The sequence below is a fragment of the Nomascus leucogenys genome, chromosome 14 (genome assembly GCF_006542625.1).
Source record: "Nomascus leucogenys isolate Asia chromosome 14, Asia_NLE_v1, whole genome shotgun sequence".
NCBI classification, from domain to species: Eukaryota; Metazoa; Chordata; class Mammalia; order Primates; family Hylobatidae; genus Nomascus; species Nomascus leucogenys.
In genome coordinates this window covers 38,440,969-38,461,720 of record NC_044394.1, presented here as the reverse complement: position 1 = coordinate 38,461,720, position 20,752 = coordinate 38,440,969, and the positions used below count along the sequence as shown (strand labels likewise).

General features: G+C 44.5%; 1 protein-coding gene and 1 pseudogene across 2 annotated transcripts in view; one reads left to right on the top strand and one right to left on the bottom strand.

Annotated features, from left to right (window-relative positions):
• Positions 1 to 17,038, top strand: part of LOC100586036 (multidrug and toxin extrusion protein 2-like) — a 53,411-nt gene extending 36,373 nt beyond the window's left edge. Inside the window, 6 exon segments of the mRNA XM_030827066.1 lie at positions 10,530 to 10,650; positions 11,041 to 11,317; positions 14,054 to 14,165; positions 16,422 to 16,476; positions 16,772 to 16,986; positions 16,988 to 17,038. Coding sequence (XP_030682926.1) covers positions 10,530 to 10,650; positions 11,041 to 11,317; positions 14,054 to 14,165; positions 16,422 to 16,476; positions 16,772 to 16,986; positions 16,988 to 17,038 — 831 coding nt within the window.
• On the bottom strand, positions 9,593 to 11,258 carry LOC100591623 (annotated as a pseudogene). The gene has a single exon (XR_179351.3). The product of XR_179351.3 is annotated as an N-lysine methyltransferase SMYD2 pseudogene (transcript).
• Positions 17,039 to 20,752: the final 3,714 nt, after the last annotated feature.

Below are 20,752 nucleotides of genomic sequence, written 5' to 3'. Positions count from 1 at the left end.
CATATAACTGTTCTACCTTCAGCCCTTTAATTGGCCACATCCCTAATCCTTCCAGCATACTTTTATAGCTATGTCTACTTAAGAGGTTTCTTCAACCACTTGGGCCTTCCAGTCAGTTGACAACTCTTTCTCAATCCACCACATTCCTGCCTTTACTTCCTTCCTTATGTAGCTTAGTCAGTATGGTTCATCATTTTACTAACTCTTTTGCCAGTAACCTGAATTCTTTTGACCCTTCTAAATGACAAAACTCCATCCTGGTGGAACCCAGTTGCACATTTTCTGTACTAATAGCCAATCACTTCATATTGGTTACACTAGAAACTTATGACCATTAACCATAATTAGACCCTCAGCACCCTGCCCTGCCTTTGTTTAGTCATCTCACTGTCCATCTCTGCAACCCATGTTAAACCTTCTCTACTCTTTTAAAACCACTGGCCCCTCCCTACCACCTTCCACCATCACTGTCAGCAAATGACCTTGCCTCCTCAAGTTCATCCTACTTGGTGTTTGTTGGGCTTCTTGGATATGTAGATTCATGTCTTTCATCAAATTTGGGAAGTTTTCAGTTATTCTTTCTTCAAATATTTTTATGTTTTTTTCTTTCTCTCTTCACCTCTGAGACTTCCATTATTTGTATGCTGGTATACTTGATTGTCTTCCCTAGGTCCCTACATCTGTGTTCACTTTTCTTACCTTTTTTTTCTGTTCCTCAGACTAATCTCAATTATCCTATCTTTAAGTTTGCTGATTCTTTCTTCTGCCAGCTCAAATCTACTCTTGAGCCCTCTAGTGAATTTTTCACTTCAGTTGTGGTACTTTTCAACTCCATCGTTTTTATTTGGTTCTCTTGAAAAATAATTTCTATATCTGTATTGATAGCATCTATTTGGTGAGACAATATTCTCATACTTCATTAGACGTAGTTTTATCTCTTTCAACATATTTAAAATAGCTGAATTAAAGTATTTTTTTTTTTTTGACTGGGTGCAGGGGCTCGTGCCTGTAGTTCCAGCACTTTGGGAGGCCAAGGTGAAATCACTTAAGGCCAGGAGTTTGAGACCAGCCTGAGCAACGCAGCAAGACTCTATCTCTATAAAAATTTTAAATTAAATTAAAAATAAAACTAAAAATTAGCCAGGCATGGTGGCATGTACCTGTAGTCCTAGCTACTCCAGAGGCTGAGGCAGGAGGATTTCCTGAGTCCAGGAGTTCAAGGCTGCAGTGAGCCAGGATAGTGCCACTGTATTCCAGCCTGAGTGACAGAGCGAGACCCTGTCACTCTAAAAAAAAAAAAAGTCTTTTTTGGTAAGTCCAATGTTTGGGCTTCTTCAGAGAGAATTCTTATTGATTGCTCTTTACCCCATGTATGGGCTGTACCTTTTATTTTCTTTGCATGACTCATAGTTTTTTGTTGAAAACTGGACATTTTAAATATTACAGTGCCACTGTTCTAGAAGTCAGATTATCTTCTTCTTTAGGGGCTTTTGCTGTTGCTGCTTGTTTGCTTAGTGATTTTTATGGACTAATTCTGTAAAGTCTATATTATTTGCCAAATGTAGCCACTAAAGTCCCTGTTCTATTAGCTTAATGTCAGCTAATTATTGGAGAAATATTTCCTCAAATGCTTAGAATCCCAAATATCTCCCATTCTTTGCCAAGGGACTCTCTGTGCATTTTGAGGAACACCTTCAACACTCATTGAGGCAGTTTACAACTTTGTTTTTTGTTTTTGTTTTGAGATGGAGTCTTTCTCTGTCTCCCAGGCTGGAAGTGCAGTGGCACTATCTCAGCTCACTGTAACCTCCACCTCCCAGGTTTAAGCAACTCTCCTGCCTCAGCCTCTCAAGTAGCTGGGACTATAGGCATGTGCCACCCTGCCCAGCTAATTTTTATATTCTTAGTAGAGATGGAGTTTCACCATGTTGGCCAGGCTGGTCTCGAACTCCTGACCTCAGGTGATCTGCCCACCTCGGCCTCCCAAAGTGCTGGGATTACAGGCATCAGCCACCATGCCCGGCCACAGCTTGGTTTTAACCTTCACTTCCTGTTTGTGCAGTCTCAAGTTCGGCCAGAGGTGAGTGCTTAGGCCTTAATGGGTCTTCCTTGAGCAGGGGCACAGTCTTAAGCATGCATATGGCCTTCTAGATTCCCCAGAATATGTCAGAACTTTGCAAAGCCCTTCAGACATTTCATTCCCCAGCCATTCCTACTAAGCTTTTTGGTGAGTCTATTGTGTATCCCTTGTATCAGGCAGCAGCAGCTAAAACATTTGCCCGTATACATTTTCAATAAACATCCTTCAACATCAACTTTAGAACTGGGCAGGTTTGAATCAGGTGAAATAAAGTTAGCCTTTCAAGTGGGGTCTTCTAGGGAACCACCAGACAGATGATCTGTCTGTGAAATAGTAACTGTTCCTTGGGAATAGGGCTTTCAAAGAGTTCAACCCATTCTTCCTCAAGTCCTGGAACTGTTATTTTTCAAGGTTACTGCTGAACTAGGAGCAACAGGATGATATTAGGGTAAGTTAAAATACCACAATGCTTACTGTTCTTACCAAGATTCAGCCACCTTTCTTAAATAAATGCTCCCAATTCCCTTTGTTGAATTTCTGAAAATCTGGAAAAAAATTGTATTTTTTTTAATTAAAAAAATATTTTTAAGAGACAGGGTCTCGCTCAGTCACCGAGGTTGGAGTGCAGTGGTGCAGTCACAGCTCACTGCAGCCTCAAGCTCCTGGGCTCAAGTGATCCTCCTGCTTCAGCCTCCCAAGTAGCTGGAACTACAGGTGCTTGCCCCTGTGTGCAGCTAGTTATTAAAAAAAAATTTTTTTTCTAGAGATAGTGTCTCACTATGTTGCCCAATCTGGTTTCAAATTCCCAGGCTCAACTGACCCTCCTGCCTTGGCCTCCCAAAGCACTGGGATTACAGGTGTGAGTGACCATAGTGAGCCATGGAAAAATGATTCTGACAATTTTTGCCAATTTCTGTTTCTTGTGAATGGGCCATACTTTCCTGTCTCTGTATTCTCTGTAATTTTGTGTTGAGAACTGAACATTGTGAGTATTATTATATGAAAACACTGGAAATCAGATTTTCATCTCTCTCCAGGTATTGTTGTTCTTGTTTTTTTTTTTTTTTTTTTTTCTCTTCAATTTATTTATTTCCCCAGTAACCCTTGTATTCTTATTTTTTTCTTTTTTTTATTAATATTTTTGCACACAAAAACAATAAACATTTTCTAAAAATACATACAAACAAAAAGATGCGTATCAAACATATTAGGAAGGTTACACATGGGAAGTCGGGGAATAGAAATGGGGGGTGGGAGTTAAAATAAGGTAGAGAGGGACTTTATGTGGATCAGTGATAATAACTCAATCCTCTATTTGACAAAGAAGAGGGAGAAGGAAGAGGAAGAAAAAGAAAGTGGGATAAAGGATCAGAAAGGGAGGAAAATAGAAAAAATTAGAGTATGACTCCAGGGTAGACCTGTTTTGTTGTCACTGAGTTGGTTGGTTGGTTTGTCTGTTGTATTTTTCATGTTTCGCCAAGTTGGCCAGACTGGTCTCGAACTCCTAGCCCGAAGTGATCAACCCGCCTCGCCCCCCAGAGTGCCGGGACCACAGGCGTGAGCCACCACGTCCAGCCCCCACATTGCTTCTGGCCTCCATTTTAGACCTCCCAGACGGAGCGGCCGGGCAGAGGGCTCCTCACTTCTTCCCAGACACGGGGCGGCTGGGCAGAGGCGCTCCTCACTTCCCAGACGGGGCGGCCAGGCAGAGACGCTCCTCACTTCTTCCCAGACAATAGGTGGCCGGGCAGAGGCGCCCTCACTTCCCAGACAATGGGTGGCCGGGCAGAGGCGCTCCTCACTTCCCAGACGGGGTGGCCGGGCAGAGGCGCTCCTCACTTCCCAGACGATGGGTGGCCGGGCAGAGGCGCTCCTCACTTCCCAGATGATGGGTGGCCGGGCAGAGGCTCTCCTCACTTCCTAGACGGGGCGGCCGGGCAGAGGCGCTCCTCACTTCCCAGACAGGGCGGCCAGGCAGAGGCGCTCCTCACTTCCCAGACGGGGTGGCCGGCAGAGGCGCTCCTCACTTCCCAGACGGTGGGTGGCAGGGCAGAGGCGCTCCTCACTTCCCAGACGGGGCGGCCGGGCAGAGGCGCTCCTCACTTCTTCCCGGATGGGGCGGCCGGGCAGAGGCACTCCTCACTTCTTCCCGGACGGGGCGGCTGGGCAGAGGCGCTCCTCACTTCCCAGACGGTGGGTGGCCGGGCAGAGGCGCTCCTCACTTCCCTGACGGGGCGGCCGGGCAGAGGCGCTCCTCACTTCCCAGACGGTGGGTGGCCGGGCAGAGGTGCTCCTCACTTCCCAGACGATGGGTGGCCGGGCAGAGGTGCTCCTCACTTCCCAGACGATGGGTGGCCGGGCAGAGGCGCTCCTCACTTCCCAGACGGGGTGGCCGGGCAGAGGCGCTCCTCACTTCCCAGACGGTGGGTGGCAGGGCAGAGGCGCTCCTCACTTCCCAGACGGGGCGGCCGGGCAGAGGCGCTCCTCACTTCCCGGATGGGGCGGCCGGGCAGAGGCGCTCCTCACTTCCCAGACGGGGCGGCCGGGCGCCCCCCCCCCCGGCCCGGCGCCCTCACTTCCCGACGGGCGGCCGGGCAGAGGCGCTCCTCACTTCTTCCCGGACGGGGCGGCCGGGCAGAGGCGCTCCTCACTTCTTCCCGGACGGGGCGGCCGGGCAGAGGCGCTCCTCACTTCTCCCGGACGGGCGGCCGGGCAGAGGCGCTCCTCACTCTTCCCGGAGGCGGCCGGGCAGAGGCCTCCTCACCTCCCAGACGATAGGGCCGGGCAGAGGCGCTCCTCATTCACAGATGAGGTGGCCGGGCAGAGGCGCTCCTCACTTCCCAGACGGGGTGGCCGGGCAGAGGCGCTCCTCACTTCCCAGACGGTGGGTGGCCGGGCAGAGGCGCTCCTCACTTCCCAGACGGGGCGGCCGGGCAGAGGCGCTCCTCACTTCCCAGACGATGGGTGGCCGGGCAGAGGCTCTCCTCACTTCCCAGACGATGGGTGGCCGGGCAGAGGCTCTCCTCACTTCCCAGACGGGGCGGCCGGGCAGAGGCGCTCCTCACTTCCCAGACGGGGTGGCCGGGCAGAGGCGCTCCTCACTTCCCAGACGGTGGGTGGCCGGGCAGAGGCGCTCCTCACTTCCCAGACGGTGGGTGGCCGGGCAGAGGCGCTCCTCACTTCCCAGACGGTGGGTGGCCGGGCAGAGGCGCTCCTCACTTCCCAGACGGTGGGTGGCCGGGCAGAGGCGCTCCTCACTTCCCAGACGGTGGGTGGCCGGGCAGAGGCGCTTCTCACTTCCCAGACGGGACGGCCGGGCAGAGGCGCTCCTCACTTCCCAGACGGGGCGGCCGGGCAGAGGTGCTCCTCACTTCCCAGACGGGGCGGCCGGGCAGAGGCGCTCCTCACCTCCCAGACGATGGGTGGCCGGGCAGAGGTTCTCCTCACTTCCCAGACGGGGCGGCCGGGCAGAGGTTCTCCTCACCTCCCAGACGGGGCAGCTGGGCAGAGGCGCTCCTCACTTCTTCCCGGACGGGGCGGCCGGGCAGAGGCGCTCCTCACTTCTTCCCGGACGGGGCGGCCGGGCGGAGGCGCTCCTCACTTCTTCCTGGACGGGGCGGCCGGGCGGAGGTGCTCCTCACTTCCCAGACGGGGCGGCCGGGCAGAGGCGCTCCTCACTTCTTCCCGGACGGGGCGGCCGGGCAGAGGCGCTCCTCACTTCTTCCCGGATGGGGCGGCCGGGCAGAGGCGCTCCTCACTTCTTCCCGGCCGGGCGGCCGGGCAGAGGCGCTCCCCACGTCCCAGACGGGGCGTTGGCCGGGCAGGGGCTCGGGAGGCTGAGGCGGGCACAGCAGTGGGCGTCAGGAGCTGGCGAGCAGCGTGGCCAACATGGCGACCTCGCGCCTGCAGCCAAACGAGAAAAAGCAGGCAGCGGTGGCGTGCGGCGGCAGTCCCAGGCAGTCCGCGGCGCGGGCAGCAGCGAGCTGAGTAGATTGCAGCCTGGGCCACAGAGGGAAAGAAAAGGAAGGAAGGAAGGAAGGAAGGAGGAGGGAGGGAGGAGGAAGGAAGGAAGGAAGGAAGGAAGGAAGGAAGGAGTTCTTGTTTGTTGGGGTTATTTGTCTATTTGTTTAGTAACTTTTCCAAAGTGGTTTTTACAAAGACAGAATGATCTGGCAGGGATTTCCTTAAATGCCTTTATCTAACAAGAAAAGTTAAGCTGGCTTTTTTCTTGTAAAATTATTTGACAGGCACTGCCTGTGAAGCCACTTCATCCCAAAGGGCCTCTAGGCCAGCTCCTCAGTGGAACCACCAGATAGATCGAAACACAAAACTTTAATTTTTAGAGGATAAGGTTTTTATTGCCCAGTTTGGCACTAGTAAGCCACACTAGGAATGCAGGCAGTCATCCCTGCTGCTGCCTGCTGCAGAACTGGAAGATGGGAAAAGGTAGCCACTATGTGAAATGCAATTCACCCATGATCACCAGGCCCTTCTTCAGGCCTTCCCCTTGTGGCTCACTGCGAGTTTCTCACTAGCCTCCAGAGTGCTGAAATCATTGACTGTGATACCTCTCTCCATCAGTCTCACAAGGGATTGATTCTTGAGCTTCCTACACCACTGTTGTTCATGATGTCACCTGGATAGAGGCTTCTTATGCTGATTTGGCTCTCGTTCTTTTGTAGAAGAAAATTTTTTTTTTTCTGGGAATCTTTCAGATATTATTTTTGTCTCTGCTGGGTGTGCTTAGGTGTGGGTGAATCTTTTTTCTTATATTCTGCTTGCTGTTTTGTAGACTGTCAGTCTGAAGCACTGGATTTTTCTTTAGCTCTAGGAAATTTACTCTTTTTTTAAAAAAAAAAAATTTACTCCTTTTCCTTTTTTCCTGTTCTCTCCTTTTGGAATTCTTTTTGGATAAAGGATAGAATGTATGGATTAATCTGACATGTCTCTTTTCTCCCAGTTTCTATCTCTGTGTTTGGGATATTTTCTCAACTTTATCTTTCAAGTTGAAATGTAGTGTTTAGCCATGTCTATTCATTATCCAGTTTCTAAAAAAAGGTCTTATTTTAGTGTTCATATTTTTCATTTCCAATCACTTTTCTCCCAGTTGCTCCTCTTCCTTAATTGCCTGTTGTTAGCTGATAAATGTCTCTGATAATAGCAATTATAACTAAAAAAATTTTTTTTATCTCATGTTCCTTGCATTCTTTGTTTCCTGTTGGTATTAGCAGGCTTATTTTGGTCTTTCCTTTTTTTGTGCTGTTGATTTTCCTCAATGTCTGGTGAACATTGATTTAACATTTGTATTTTTGTTTTTGTTTTTTTAATGTTGAAAATGTATTTTATTTTTCTATTTTTAAAATATGTTTTTATTTCAATAGCTTTCAGGGTACAAGTGGTTTTTGGTTACATGGATAAACCGTATAGTAGTGAAGTCTGAGATTTTAGTGTACCCATCACCTGAGTAGTGTACATTGTACCCAATATGTAGTTATTTTATCCTTATCCCACCTGCAGCTTTTGAGTCTCCAGTGCCCATTATACCATTCTGTATGCCTTTGCATACTCACATAGCTTAGCTCCCACTTAAGAGTAAGAACATACAGTATTTGGTTTTCCATTCCTGAGTTACATCACTTAGAATAATGGCCTCCAGCTCCATCCAAGTTGCTGCAAAAGACATTATTTCATTATTTCTTTTGTATGGCTTATATTCTATGGTGTATATATACCATATTTTCTTTATTCACTCATTGATTGATGGGCTGTTCCAAAGAGGTCACTCCTCTGAGTCAGAGGATGTCCTGTAGGCTCTGTCTAAATTGGTGGCACCTGTTGACCAGCGGGCGTCCCCGTAGGGTAAGTGGGAGAGGGCACTGGACCTGTTTCATGTGTTTACCCACTCTGGATCCATCTCACGGGTATCTAGTTACTCTGCTGTGTCCCTCTCCAGAGCTCCAGCATCTTTCTGCAGAGCTCCCCAGGCAGATCTTCCACCATAACTGAACAGAGTTCAGGGGCTCCCTGAGGAAGCAAATGCTTCCTATGTGAATACTGGCTTTCAACTCCATTTTTGAGGACAATTCCCACACCCAGGCTGAAACCTGTATTGGTTCTTCCCAATTCCCATATTTATATATCCAGATAAAGAGTTTTCAGAATTATCTTCTATAGTGGCAGCTTTGTCCATTTTAACCTAAATTTTATATAATAATAAATTTTAAATCAGTGAGGTTTTATTATGTACTGACTTTATAAAAAAAGAAATGTACTGTTTTGACTGAATTTACTGATAAATTTGTCAGGTTTGTCAGATCAGTAGTTAATTAATACCCCACTTTAATGTGATTTTTAGATCACTAGCTACTTTCTTTTCCTCTAACAGAGATATAACTTCCCTTGTGAGCCAAGTGATGCCTGTTTTTGCTCCTTTTCATCTATTACTTGCAGTGAGTATTTGGAGTGATTTTACTTTAATAAAGATAGCAAAATTTGTTTTGTGTTTCTAGCTTTTTAATTAGAAATTAAATGTCGGTGATTTTATTTTTAAAAAGAGAAAGCTCTTGCTTTAGACAGTGTGAGTCACTTGGGGGAAGATGGTTTATTAAAGAGTGTAGCCTCTCAAGGTAGAGAAGAGGCTTGTGAGCCAAGTGAGTTCTCCCCTCCTCTATCTTCTTCTGGTGCCTGAATGCCAGGTGTTGTATCCAAGTGGTGAGGTGACCTTTGCTTGAACCCTCCACTGCAGGCCATGCCACCTTTGAGTTGACTCTGAGCACTAGAAAGTCCCTGTCTAGGCTGATCTGTGGGTGTACAAGGGTTTGAAGACCTGCTCTACCCCAGAATCAGCCCATCTGGCTTCTTCCCAGTTTGAGTTTTTTCCTCATGACATGATTTCTAGGCATTAGTCATCTTGCTTTTTTTCCATGGAATTTCTTGCACTTTGTCCATGTCATCCTGAAGATGTGGCACCCATTGAAACTGTGGTAAGAAGTGTGGATGAGAAGCCTGCAATGGCGTTAATGTTTCTCAGCCATGATATTAGGCTAACTTCTGAAGAGATGCCATTGATGAAACCTCTACATCTTGTTTTTAACTTACAAAATGTTTTTAAATAGTCAAGATAAAGAGTTAGAGATTTAAGTCATGTTACCTGATAAGTTTCTGATGAAAGGAGCTGTGGTTTTTTATTGCTGTTGTTGTCAATCTAACTTTAGAAACAAGATTTCCTTTTTCTCTTACATAATGTGCTGTGCCTGTTTTGAGTTAGGGCCATTTGACTGCATCCATATTTGTGGAATATGAATGTAGTATTCTGAGCCTTGTGATGATGACAGACTTGACAGCAATGTTGGGTTTGGTTTTCCTCTCTGTAGGGTGCCTGTGGTGGAGTCCCGAGAGGCACAGGAAAAAAAAAGATTGGCGCTATCTTGAATGCCATTGGGTACTATGTCTTTGGTTTTCCCATTGGAATATCTCTGATGTTTGCCACTAAACTCAGGATAATAAATATGGTTTTTTTTTTTTTTTTACTGATATCTCTTTTATTTTCTTTCATCATTCAAGTTTGTTCAGAACATTACAAGAGGCATGAAAGAAAAAATAATTCCATTTTTAAAACTCTGTCTGTCCAAAGTATAACATATGAAACCATGCCATTCTCTCTTAGGAAACAAAAGCATTCAAAATTAATTTGGTATTAAAGTTCAAGATTCAGACTAACCTCAAAATATGGCATGTGCAATGTTTAAGTTCAAGAAGTATTTTCATTCCAATTATTTTACAGAGATGCTAGAGTGACGTGTGCAATTTGTAATATTCAAATCCTTTAAGGTTTCTGAACTAAGTGTTTAAATGAAAACTGAAATGCTGCATAGTTTCAGTGGCTTTCAATTTCCTGTTTGATCTCAGAAATATATGGATGATCTTTGCCGTGAGCTACTTCCATGATTGCAATGGCTTTCTTCAGGGCTTTCTCCCCTGCAGCTTTGTGTTCCAGGCCCATGTAGAGTCTCCCTAGCTTCAACCACATGGAGGCCACGTTGAGGGAGTACAAAGGATAGTGCTTACTGTAGGGCTTAATGATTTTCTGTACATATTGCAGGGCTCCTTCCCAGTCCTGCATGTACAAGCAGACACCCATGGCCGGGTACATCATGTGCAACATGTACACGTTACTGTCCTCAAACACGGAGCTCATCTTCTCCTGGCTGAGCTCACAGATCTCCAGCAGCTCACTAGGGGATTTATAGTGCTTGGCCCTCCGGAACTCTTCAATGATGTTGCATGCATACCTGACCATGTCTCGGATGGCTTCTGCCTTTGGGGGATCGCTGAGCTTCTGGATTTCCACCTTGGCCTTATCCTTGTCCTTGGTGGTGCACTCCTGGCACTCACAGGTAAAGAAATAAGAATCTCTTAACCGGTCATTTCTATCTTCCGTTGGGTACAGGAGATCAATATAGCTGGTAAAAACCTCCTCTCCCGGCTTGATTTCCTGTACAGCTCTGACTTCTGCCAGGGTCCCTTTGTAGGTCACAATGACATTGGGGCAACAGCTATGATTCATCAATGTGACATCAGGAAATATCGCTGATCCCAAATGAGAAAGTTCTTCATCTTCAATTGTGAAGCCATTACAGTTAACCTGTGCAAAGAGTACTACGAGGCTATCATTGTCAGGGAATTTGAGATGCTTGGAGTAAAAGTGATGGAGAGCAGCTATGTCACTCTGAATCAAATCCTTCCTCTCGTTGTCTAACTTATTCAGATGTGATTCAAACTCCTTCACAGCTAACAATTTTTCTGAAGGTGTTCTCTCTGGGTGGATTTTCTGTTTGGCCAGAATCCTTGCTGTTAGTCTTACAGTCTCTGAGGGATTCCAGTTTTCCCCAAAAACAACCATGGGAGAACATTCCAGCTTGTGCATGGGCCAATCTTCTTTCTGACACTCCACATTGCAGTAAAATGCCTGCTTGCATCTTCCACATTTGGACAATCCTTCTTACCTGGCGAAGCAGTACTCGCAGTGGTTGCCCCGCTCGTTGACCATGAGCACGTAGGCACAGGGCGGGCAGGAGAACAGCAAGTCCCCCACCTGGAAGGGCTGCAGAGCCCACAGTCCCTGGCCCTTGCCGGGGCTGCAGAAGCGCTCCAGGCCACCGAGGCCCTTGGCCCTCATGGTGGTGGCAGGGCGCAGCCGCTGGCTGTGCCCGAGCTGCGGCTCCCGGCCGATAATAGGTATGTGTTTGAGTCCTGTGACTTGTCTCAAATCTCACTTGTCATATTAAGATAAACTGCTTGAGATATAAAACAATTGGCTCCAGCCCCACTGGAAACAAGAAAACAAAATAACTCTTAAAAAAAAGCAATCAACTAGAAAGTTGCCCTTATGTAATAGGAAAAATTATTTTCTCCCCCAATATTTATTCGGTGCCTCCTCCATACAAATACACTGGAAATGCAGTGGCAAAGAAAATAAACATGGCCCTGCCCTCTGAATGAGGGCCAGATTCGATAATTATTTATACAATTGTCAATCCCTGTTGGTTAAGCACTACAAAAGAGAAGAACAGGGCCCTGCTCTTCTCTTTTTTCCGGCATAATGCCTCTAGTAGTACAATAAGTTGTGGTAACAGTGGAAATTCTTGTCTTATTCATTACTTTAGTGATAGTGCTGCCAGTGTTCCTGGCATTTGAGGTTGAAATACTTGAAATACACGCACACGGCCAGGCGCAGTGGCTCACGCCTGTAATCCCAGCACTTTGGGAGGCCGAGGTGGGTGGATCATGAGGTCAGGCGTTTGAGACCAGCCTGGCCAACATAGTGAAACCCCGTCTCTACTAAAAATACAAAAAATTAGCCGGGCCTGGTGGTGGGCGCCTGTGATCCCAGCTACTTGGGAGGCTGAGGCAGGAGAATTGCTTGAACCTGGGAGGCAGAGGTTGCACTGAGCCGAGATCGCGCCACTGCACTCCAGCCTGGGCGACAGTATGAGACTCTGTCTCAAAAAAAAAACAAAAAACAACAACAAAAAAATGCACACACACACACACACACACCTACGTATGTATGTGCTTGTGTTTTTTGAAATCATGTTCAGAAAATGTCCACGAAGTCTATTTTATTGAAACAAAAATAGTTGGGCATTTCGCCAGATGCCTTTTTAGTGCTATTAGAAAGGATTCTATAATTTTTCTCCTTAGGTCTATCATGAAGATAAATAATATTAATTGGTGTCCTCATATTGAACTATCCTGATTATGATATCTTGTTCTTTTATTGAACTGCTACGCTTTTTAAACATTTTATTTAAAAATTTTGCACTAAAATTTATAAATAAGATTGGTCTGTAATTGTATTTTTTGTGTATCTTTGTTAGGTTTTGATATTAATGATATTAATATTATACTCACTTCATAAAGATAATTAAAAATTTTACCTTTTTGTATGCCTCAGGACAATTTAAGTAGTATAAGAATTCTCTGTTTTATAAAGGTTTGGTGTAATTCTTCCATGAAACTGCCATGACCTGGCATTTTGAAGTAGTTTATTCTTTGTACAGCTTTCTCAATTTCTTCTCAGTCTGTTAAGACTTTCTTTTATTGTGTCAACATAGGTAAGTTATATTTTTTAAGGAAATTATCCACTTTATTGAGGTTCTAAATGTAAAGAATTGTGCAAATTAACTTATGTGCTTTTGGGATAAGTTGTTATATATGTGTTTTGCATATATGTCCACATCTTCATTTTCTATAGATTTAGCAACAGTGAATTTTATTTTGTTTTTAAAAAGTCTAACTAGAAAATGGAATGAGTCCTGTAATATGTATTCAGATAACTCCTTTTGTTCTCTATCCAACCAACACATTATTTTTACTAGGTAAAAAACTCTGATTCTGTCGCCATTTCTTTGTGAAGTATTAGTCTGGCAGCTGTGACAAGAACTTTGTGTCAACACAAACACAGGGGCTGTTTCTTATCTTCTTTTTGGAAATGTCATCTGGTGGATTAATGAGTAAGTGTCTTCTGTGTCATCTCTCATTTAAATGACTGGTACAGGCTGGGACCCATAGGATATTTTATTTCAAGCTGGAATTTGTCATTATTTATTTGGGGACAGAACAAGCCATATTTATTACTGTCTCTTCTCTACCAAGCACTCTTGGATTCCCAATACTTTTTTCCATCCCATGGTTGGAGGGATTGTTTTCAAGGCAAGCTTTTGAAAGCATCAGGTCTCACATCTGTGGATGCACACCCCAGGCTTGAGCTCTGTGGCAGGTCCCCGTCAGCCTTAGGATAAACCCTGGTCCTGCCATGGCACGCACATCCTTTCAGCCTGCTTCTCTGACTCCATCTCCTGGATGCTCTCCTGCCACTGTGCTCCTTTCTGACTGGCCCCTCAGCTCCTGGGACTCCTCTGGCTGGGATTCTTCTCTTCCCTCTGCCTGCAGTGCCCGTCCTAGACTTCTCATGGCGTCTTCTCGCTGCCAGGTCCCACCTTAGAGGGGCCTGGCTGTCTCATTCACATTCTCATATGCAAGTCTTTGGTGCTATGACATGGCTCTGCCCGGTGTCTGTCCTGGCACCTCTCACTCCTAAAATGACTGCATGATTGCTTCCTTGTTTATTATTTGTCCTGCACAGTAGAATATAAACTCCCAAGGACACCTAGCTCATCTGCCTATTCAGTTCTGTATTTCTAGCCCTTAAAACAATACCTGGCATAAAACTGAAGGCAGCAAGTATTTGTTAACAGCAAACAGTTTTGGAGGTTTTGTGTCATTCATTGATTGAATGATTGCCATGAATAGCTCAGTGGTAAACCTGAGTCTAATCTTTGTCCATAATTATCTAAAATTTTATCTAAAATTTTAGGGAAATTAACTGAAATTTCACTCTATGGATACAGTAGTTAGGGAAGAATTTTAATGCTCATAGGAACAGAATTAAAAAAAATCTAAACTCTGATTTTGTTTCACACCCATAGGTCTCTGGTCTGGATTGATAGTTTGTGTCTTCTTTCAAGCCCTTTTCTATCTGGTGTACATCTTGAGGATAAACTGGAATAAAGTTGTGGAGCAGGTAACAGTCAGTGTATTATTTTAGAAAAATGGCTCTACTTAATCCCATGGCATGGTAAGGAACCTCTTAGGGTCAAAATGGTAAAAATGCTATTGGCAGAATGATTCACTGTGAATCATGAAATATATCTAACATTGTGGGGAGGGGAGGCAAAAGAAAACATATTTCAGCACATTCTCCTCTTTATATAGAGCTGATTTAATATCTACTAACCAGGGACTCAACCTAAAAAAGAAAAGGAATTAGGGCCAGGCATGGTGGCTCACACCTATTATCACAGCACTTCGGGAGGCCGAGGCAGGAGGATCACTTGAGCCCAAGTGAGTGTGAGACCAGCCTGGGCAACAGAGGAAGACCCTGTCTCTTAATTTAAAGATACATATATTTTGCTGTTTGGGTGTACTAGTTGTAGGAAAATAGTAGTTTGTTTCCTATTTATACTGATTTGTTAGCTGTTCTTTATGCCTCTTTCTATTTTGTCCGTAGTTTCATAAAAGCAGTATGTTAAGTATCTGTGATCTGTGGGAAGTACTTTGGGGGCAGAACAACAACATATGGAGAGAGTCTGCATCTTCACTGATGTGAGCATCTATGTGCTGAACTGGGAGCTGTTTTTTTGTTTGTTTTTTTCTCGAGACGGAATCTCGCTCTGTTGCCCAGGCTGGAGTGCAATTGCGTGATCTCAGCTCACTGCAACCTCTGCTTCCTGGGTTCAAGCGATTCTCCTCTCTCAGACTCCCAAATAGCTGGGATTACAGGTGCGTGCCATCACGCCTGGCTAATTTTTTGTATTTTTAGTAGAGACGGTGGTGGGTTGTGGCAGGCAGGGGGGGTTCACTTTGTTGGCCAGGCTGGTCTCGAATTCCTGACCTTGTGATCCACCCACCTCAGCCTCCCAAAGTGCTGGGATTACAGGTGTGAGCCACCATGCCTGGCCAAGCTGTTTTTACTGTTTCAGGCTTGAGATGAGATGGATGGTCAGGCACAGTGGCTCACACCTGTAATCCCAGTACTTTAGGAGGCTGAGGCAGGAGGATCACTTGAGGCCAGAAGTTCAAGACTAGCCTGGGCAACATAGCAAGAAGCCATCTCTACTAAAAATAATAATAATAATACTTTTTTTAAAAAAGAGATGGGTGGTTGGCTTAGGGATTATTAATAAGGAAACAAGATGAGTTTAGGCATATCAACCATCACTGTCTAAGCTTTGACCACCTTTACGTTTTAGATTTGCCTAACTATGATGCATTCTATCTTTCCTATCTTCTGTTTGATTTATTCAGGGACTAAACTTCATAGGAGATTAAGATGGGCCATAAACTACCCATTAGATCACAATACCATTGACCTTTAGACTTTCTTCCTTCTATCTGTGTTTTGGAACACTAAAGGGCACAAGTGCAAATGATATGTTAAACTTGCCGCTTTAGCAACAGCAGCTTTTTATATTATTGTTGTGAACTGAGCCTGTGTTTTTCTGGCGTTGTTCTCTTGCTTTATGGCACATCCAGGACCAAGACAGACTGTGCTAGATACTGTAACCCATTAGCAGTAGGTTTCTTTTTTTTTTTTTTTTTTTTTTTTTGAGGCGGAGTCTTGCTCTGCCGCCCAGGCTGGAGTGCAGTGGCCTGATCTCGGCTCACTGCAAGCTCCGCCTCCCGGGTTCACGCCATTCTCCTGCCTCAGCCTCTCCGAGTAGCTGGGACTACAGGCGCCCGCCACCACGCCCGGCTGATTTTTTTTATATTTTTAGTAGAGACAGGGTTTCACTGTGGTCTCGATCTCCTGACCTCGTGATCCGCCCGCCTCGGCCTCCCAAAGTGCTGGGATTACAAGCGTGAGCCACCGCGCCCGGCCCAGTAGGTTTCATAGTAGCTTTATTTATTTTTCGAGACAGAGTCGCACTCTGTCACTCAGACTGCAGTGCAATGGTGCAATCTTGGCTCACTGCGACCCCCACTTCCTGGGTTCAAATTATTCTCCTGCCATAGTCTCCTGAGTAGCTGGGATTAGTCCACCACCACACCTGGCTAATTTTTTGCATTTTAGTAGAGATGGGGTTTTGCCATGTTGGCCAGGCTGGTCTTAAAACTCCTGGCCTCAGGTGATCCACCCACCTCAACCTTCCAAAGTGCTGGGATTACAGGTGTGAGCCATTGCGCCCAGCCCACAATGGCTTTAAGTCAAAGTTTTAGCAAACAACTACTAGTGTGATTAAACTTACTCTGCATTTACTCATGTGACACTTGTTTCTAGGCACAGGTTCAAGCTGGACTAAAAGGGAATAAAGAAACCATGCCTACCTCCTCAGGTAACAGAGGCCATTCTCTAGTATATTCAATCTCTGATGTACGAAAACTGACACAGTGCAGCCAGAGTTGCTCAGTTTGCAAGATCCTGCTCTCTTGCTCAATAAAACTTGTCTCAGCCGTAGTAATTGGTGAGATCACCTGTGGGTTCTCCTATGAAATATTTTTAAATGTAATTTCACATACACTAACTGATAACTGAGGGTTATTATTTACAACATATTCTTATGTAAACTTCATAATATGCCTTTACTTGACCCGGACATAACTGAATACCCCACTATTCTCTGCAAACAGATCTACCTATCCTGGGAAGAGAAGTAACTGATGGAATCATTTTGCCTGATATCATCAGACCAGAGAGCCAGACCCTTCTACTGATGAGACCAGAAGAAAACACCCAGTATGCAATGTCCACCGCTGGAGAGATCCTGACAGTGAGGCAGCTGATATTCTATTGTGGAATGGCTTTAGCTCTTGCTGTCACCGTCCTTTCAGCAGGAATTTTCATTAAGAGTTTTCAATGACCATGGTTATATGCCATATGTTAAGTATGAAAGGTGACATTGTTATTTGGACAGTTTTTACTCTTAACTGTGGATGGAAAGAATATCAGGGATGTTTCCTTGGTTATTCTAAGGAATTGCACTATCCTATTGGAGATCAAGAAAGGGGCTATAATTTTAAGTAAACTTTTCCCTGTTAATTTTATCATGGTTTCTAAATATACAAATTAGATTTTCCTTGATGTAAAGGTTACTTACTCTTTCTTATTTCAAACATCTTTCTTCTCCTGGGGAGTGGTTCATAGTCCTGTAAAATATTATTGCTGATCTAGTTTTCTTTGTATTTCTCTATGAATGTACTTAATCTTGTCAGTGAGTGTATATTAAATGCTTGTTCAAGTCATATCTCGGGTATTGCCATATAAGCTTTTATAAAATGGAACCTCTTAAAATTTACATGTATGCTGACAATATTTGGAGCTATACAGTCAATATAAAAGATTAACTTTTAGCATTTTTGCCTTTTAATTAATTTTGTGGCAACTTTCATTTAAAGTAGAAAATAAATCTGTGTTCTCTTCTGCTACTCAGCTCCCAGAATGTTGGCAGCTACAGTGGCCTCATCCTCAAAGCAAAAGAGTTTTAGAGTCTTTTATAGAAAATTAGACCAGCCCAAAAAGAAAATCCTTAAAACACTCTGAATATTGGGTATTCTCTCACACAAAGCCCACCAGATTCCCAGGAGAGGAGCCCACAGTTGAAAGCACCCAATGTCACCAGTGCTTCCCTTAGCTTATTTCTCTCCCTCTCGAGTGTTAACAAGCAACCCAGTATTATCAGATTATTTGTGAAAATCCAATTATAGGAGAAAGCAACCAGAAAAAAAATAGATGTTATAGGGAGAAAACTCACATCTTCAAAGAGGTAGCACAAAATATTTCAACTATGATATAGAATAGGATGCTATAGAATAAAACATTCAGCCAGGTATGGTGGTGCACGCTTCTAATCCCGGCACTTTGGGAGGCCAAGGCGGGCGGATGGGTTGAGCCTAGGAGTTCAAGACCAACCTTGGTAACATGGCAAAACCCCATCTCTACAACAAAACCACGTGTCTGTAGTCCCAGCTACTTAGGAGTCTGAGGTGGGAAGATCACTTGAGCCCAGGAGTTCGAGGCTACAGTGAGCTCTGATCACACCACTGCACTCCAAAAAAAAAGTGTTTTTTTTTTTCCAGAAGATTATGTATGTACGTATGTATGTATTTATTTATTTATTTTGAGACAGGATCTGGCTCTGTCTCCCTGGCTCCAGCAGTGGCATGATCATAGCTCACTGTAGCTTTCATCTCCTGGGCTGAAGCGATCCTCCCACCTCAGTCTCCCATGTAGCTGGGACTACAGGTGTGCACCACCACTTCTGGCTAATTTTTTTTTTTTTAGTTTTAGTAGAAATGAGATCTCGCTATGTTTCCCATGGTGGTCTTGAACTTCCAAGCTCAAGAGATCCTCCTGCCTTGGTCTCCCAAAGTGCTGGAATTACAGGCATGAGCCACTGTGCCTGGCCTTAGATTTTATTGAAGTAAAATTCATATAACATAAAATTAACCCTTCCAAAACATTTTTATCATAACGAAAAGGAAACTCAGATTATTAACCTCTCACTCCCCACACCCCTCTCCCTGAGTTCCCGGCAACCACTAATCTGCTCTCTGTGTCTGTGGATTTACCTATTTTGGATATTTCATAATGAAGGAATCATAGAACATGTGACCTTTTGAGTCTGGCTTTTTGAACTTGGCATGCCTGATGGTTTTGCAATTCCTCTATTTTTTTTTTGAAACAGAGTCTCACCTGTCACCCAGGCTGGAGTGCAGTGGCACGATCTCAGCTCACTGCAACCTCCGCCTCCCGGGTTCAAGCAATTCTCCTGTCTCAGCCTCCTGAGTAACTGGGACTACAGGTGCGTGCCACCATGCCCAGCTCATTTTTGTATTTTTAGTAGAGATGGGGTTTCACCATGTTGGTTAGGCTGGTCTTGAACTCCTGACCTCATGATCCGCCCACCTCAGCCTCCTAAAGTGCTGGGATTACAGGCATGAGCCACCATGCCTGGCCCGCAATTCCTCTGTATTGTAGCATGTCTCTGAAAACTTGATTCCTTTTTCTGGCTGAATAGTTTATTGTGTGATATGCCACATGGTGTTTATTAATCAGTTGATGGACTTTTAGATTGTTTCTACTTTTTGGCTATTGTGAATAATGCTGCAGTAAATACTCGCGTACAAGTTTTTGTTTGAACACCTGTTTTCACTTCTTTTGAGTCTATACCTAGGAGTGGAATTACTGGGTTATATGATAATTCTATTTTTTTCTTTCTTTCTTTTTTTTTTTTTTGAGACGGAGTCTTGCTCTGTTGCCCAGGCTGGAGTGCAGTGGTGTGATCTCGGCTCACTGCAAGCTCCACCTCCCAGGTTCACACCATTCTCCTGCCTCAGCCTCCCGAGTAGCTGGGACTACAGGTGCCTGTCACCACGCCTGACTAATTTTTTGTATTTTTAGTAGAGACGGGGTTTCACCGTGTTAACCAGGATGGTCTCGATATCCTGACCTCGTGATATGCCTGCCTCAGCCTCCCAAAGTGCTGGGATTACAGGCAGATAATTCTATTTTTTTTGAGGAACTGCCAAAATGTTTCCCATGGTGGCTGCACCATTCTTCATTGCCACCAGCAGTGTATGAGGTTTCCAGTTTCTCCACATCCTTGCTAACACTTGTGATTTTCTTTTTGATTTTAGTTATATCATACTAGTGGGTGGGAAGTGGTGTCTCATTGTGATTACTAGAGATCACATACTACTAATGATGCCAAGCCTATTTTCTGAAATACTTCAGAAACTCAGATACACATAAAGAAAGGAATTATGTATTAGAAAAGGAATAAATGAAGGTAAAATATTTTATCTTTCTTATTTTTAATTGATAAAAATATATGAAAATAATAGCAACAATATATTTGGTTATTACAGCTTGTGCATAGCTAAAATGAATGACAACAGTGTTATAAGTGTCAAGAGGGAGGAACTGAGAATATTCTAAGGCACTTGCATTACCCATGAAGAAGAATAGGGTTATTCAAAAGTGGAATTAGGTTAGTTGTAAATGTATATTGCAAACTCTAGGACAACTAATGAAAAAGTTTTTAAAAAGTAATATAATCAATATGCTAAGAGAAGAAAATAGAATCTCCTAAAATGCTCAGTTAAAACCACAGTGGAAGAAAAAGTAACAAGGACAACAAATAGAAAAGGTAGGCCGGGTGCGGTGGCTCACACCTGTAATCTCAGCACTTTGGGAAGCTAAGGTGGGCAGATCACGAGGTCAGGAGATAGAGACCATCCTGGCTAACACGGTGAAACCCCGTCTCTACTGAAAATACAAAAAATTAGCCAGGCATGGTGGCGGGCGCCTGTAGTCCCAGCTACTTGGGAGGCTGAGGCAGGATAATGGCCTGAACCTGGGAGGCGGAGCTTGCAGTGAGCCGAGATCGCACCACTGTACTCCAGCCTGGGTGACAGAGCCAGACTCCGTCTCAAAACAAATAACCAAACAAATAAACAAACAAACAAAAAATAGAAAAGGTAACATATACAGATACTAATCTCACTATACCAATAATGACACCTTTTCTTTGAGAAATAAAAACACTTAATAAAGTGAGAATAGAAGGAAAGTTCCTCAAAATGATAAAAGCCATATATGACAAACCTCCA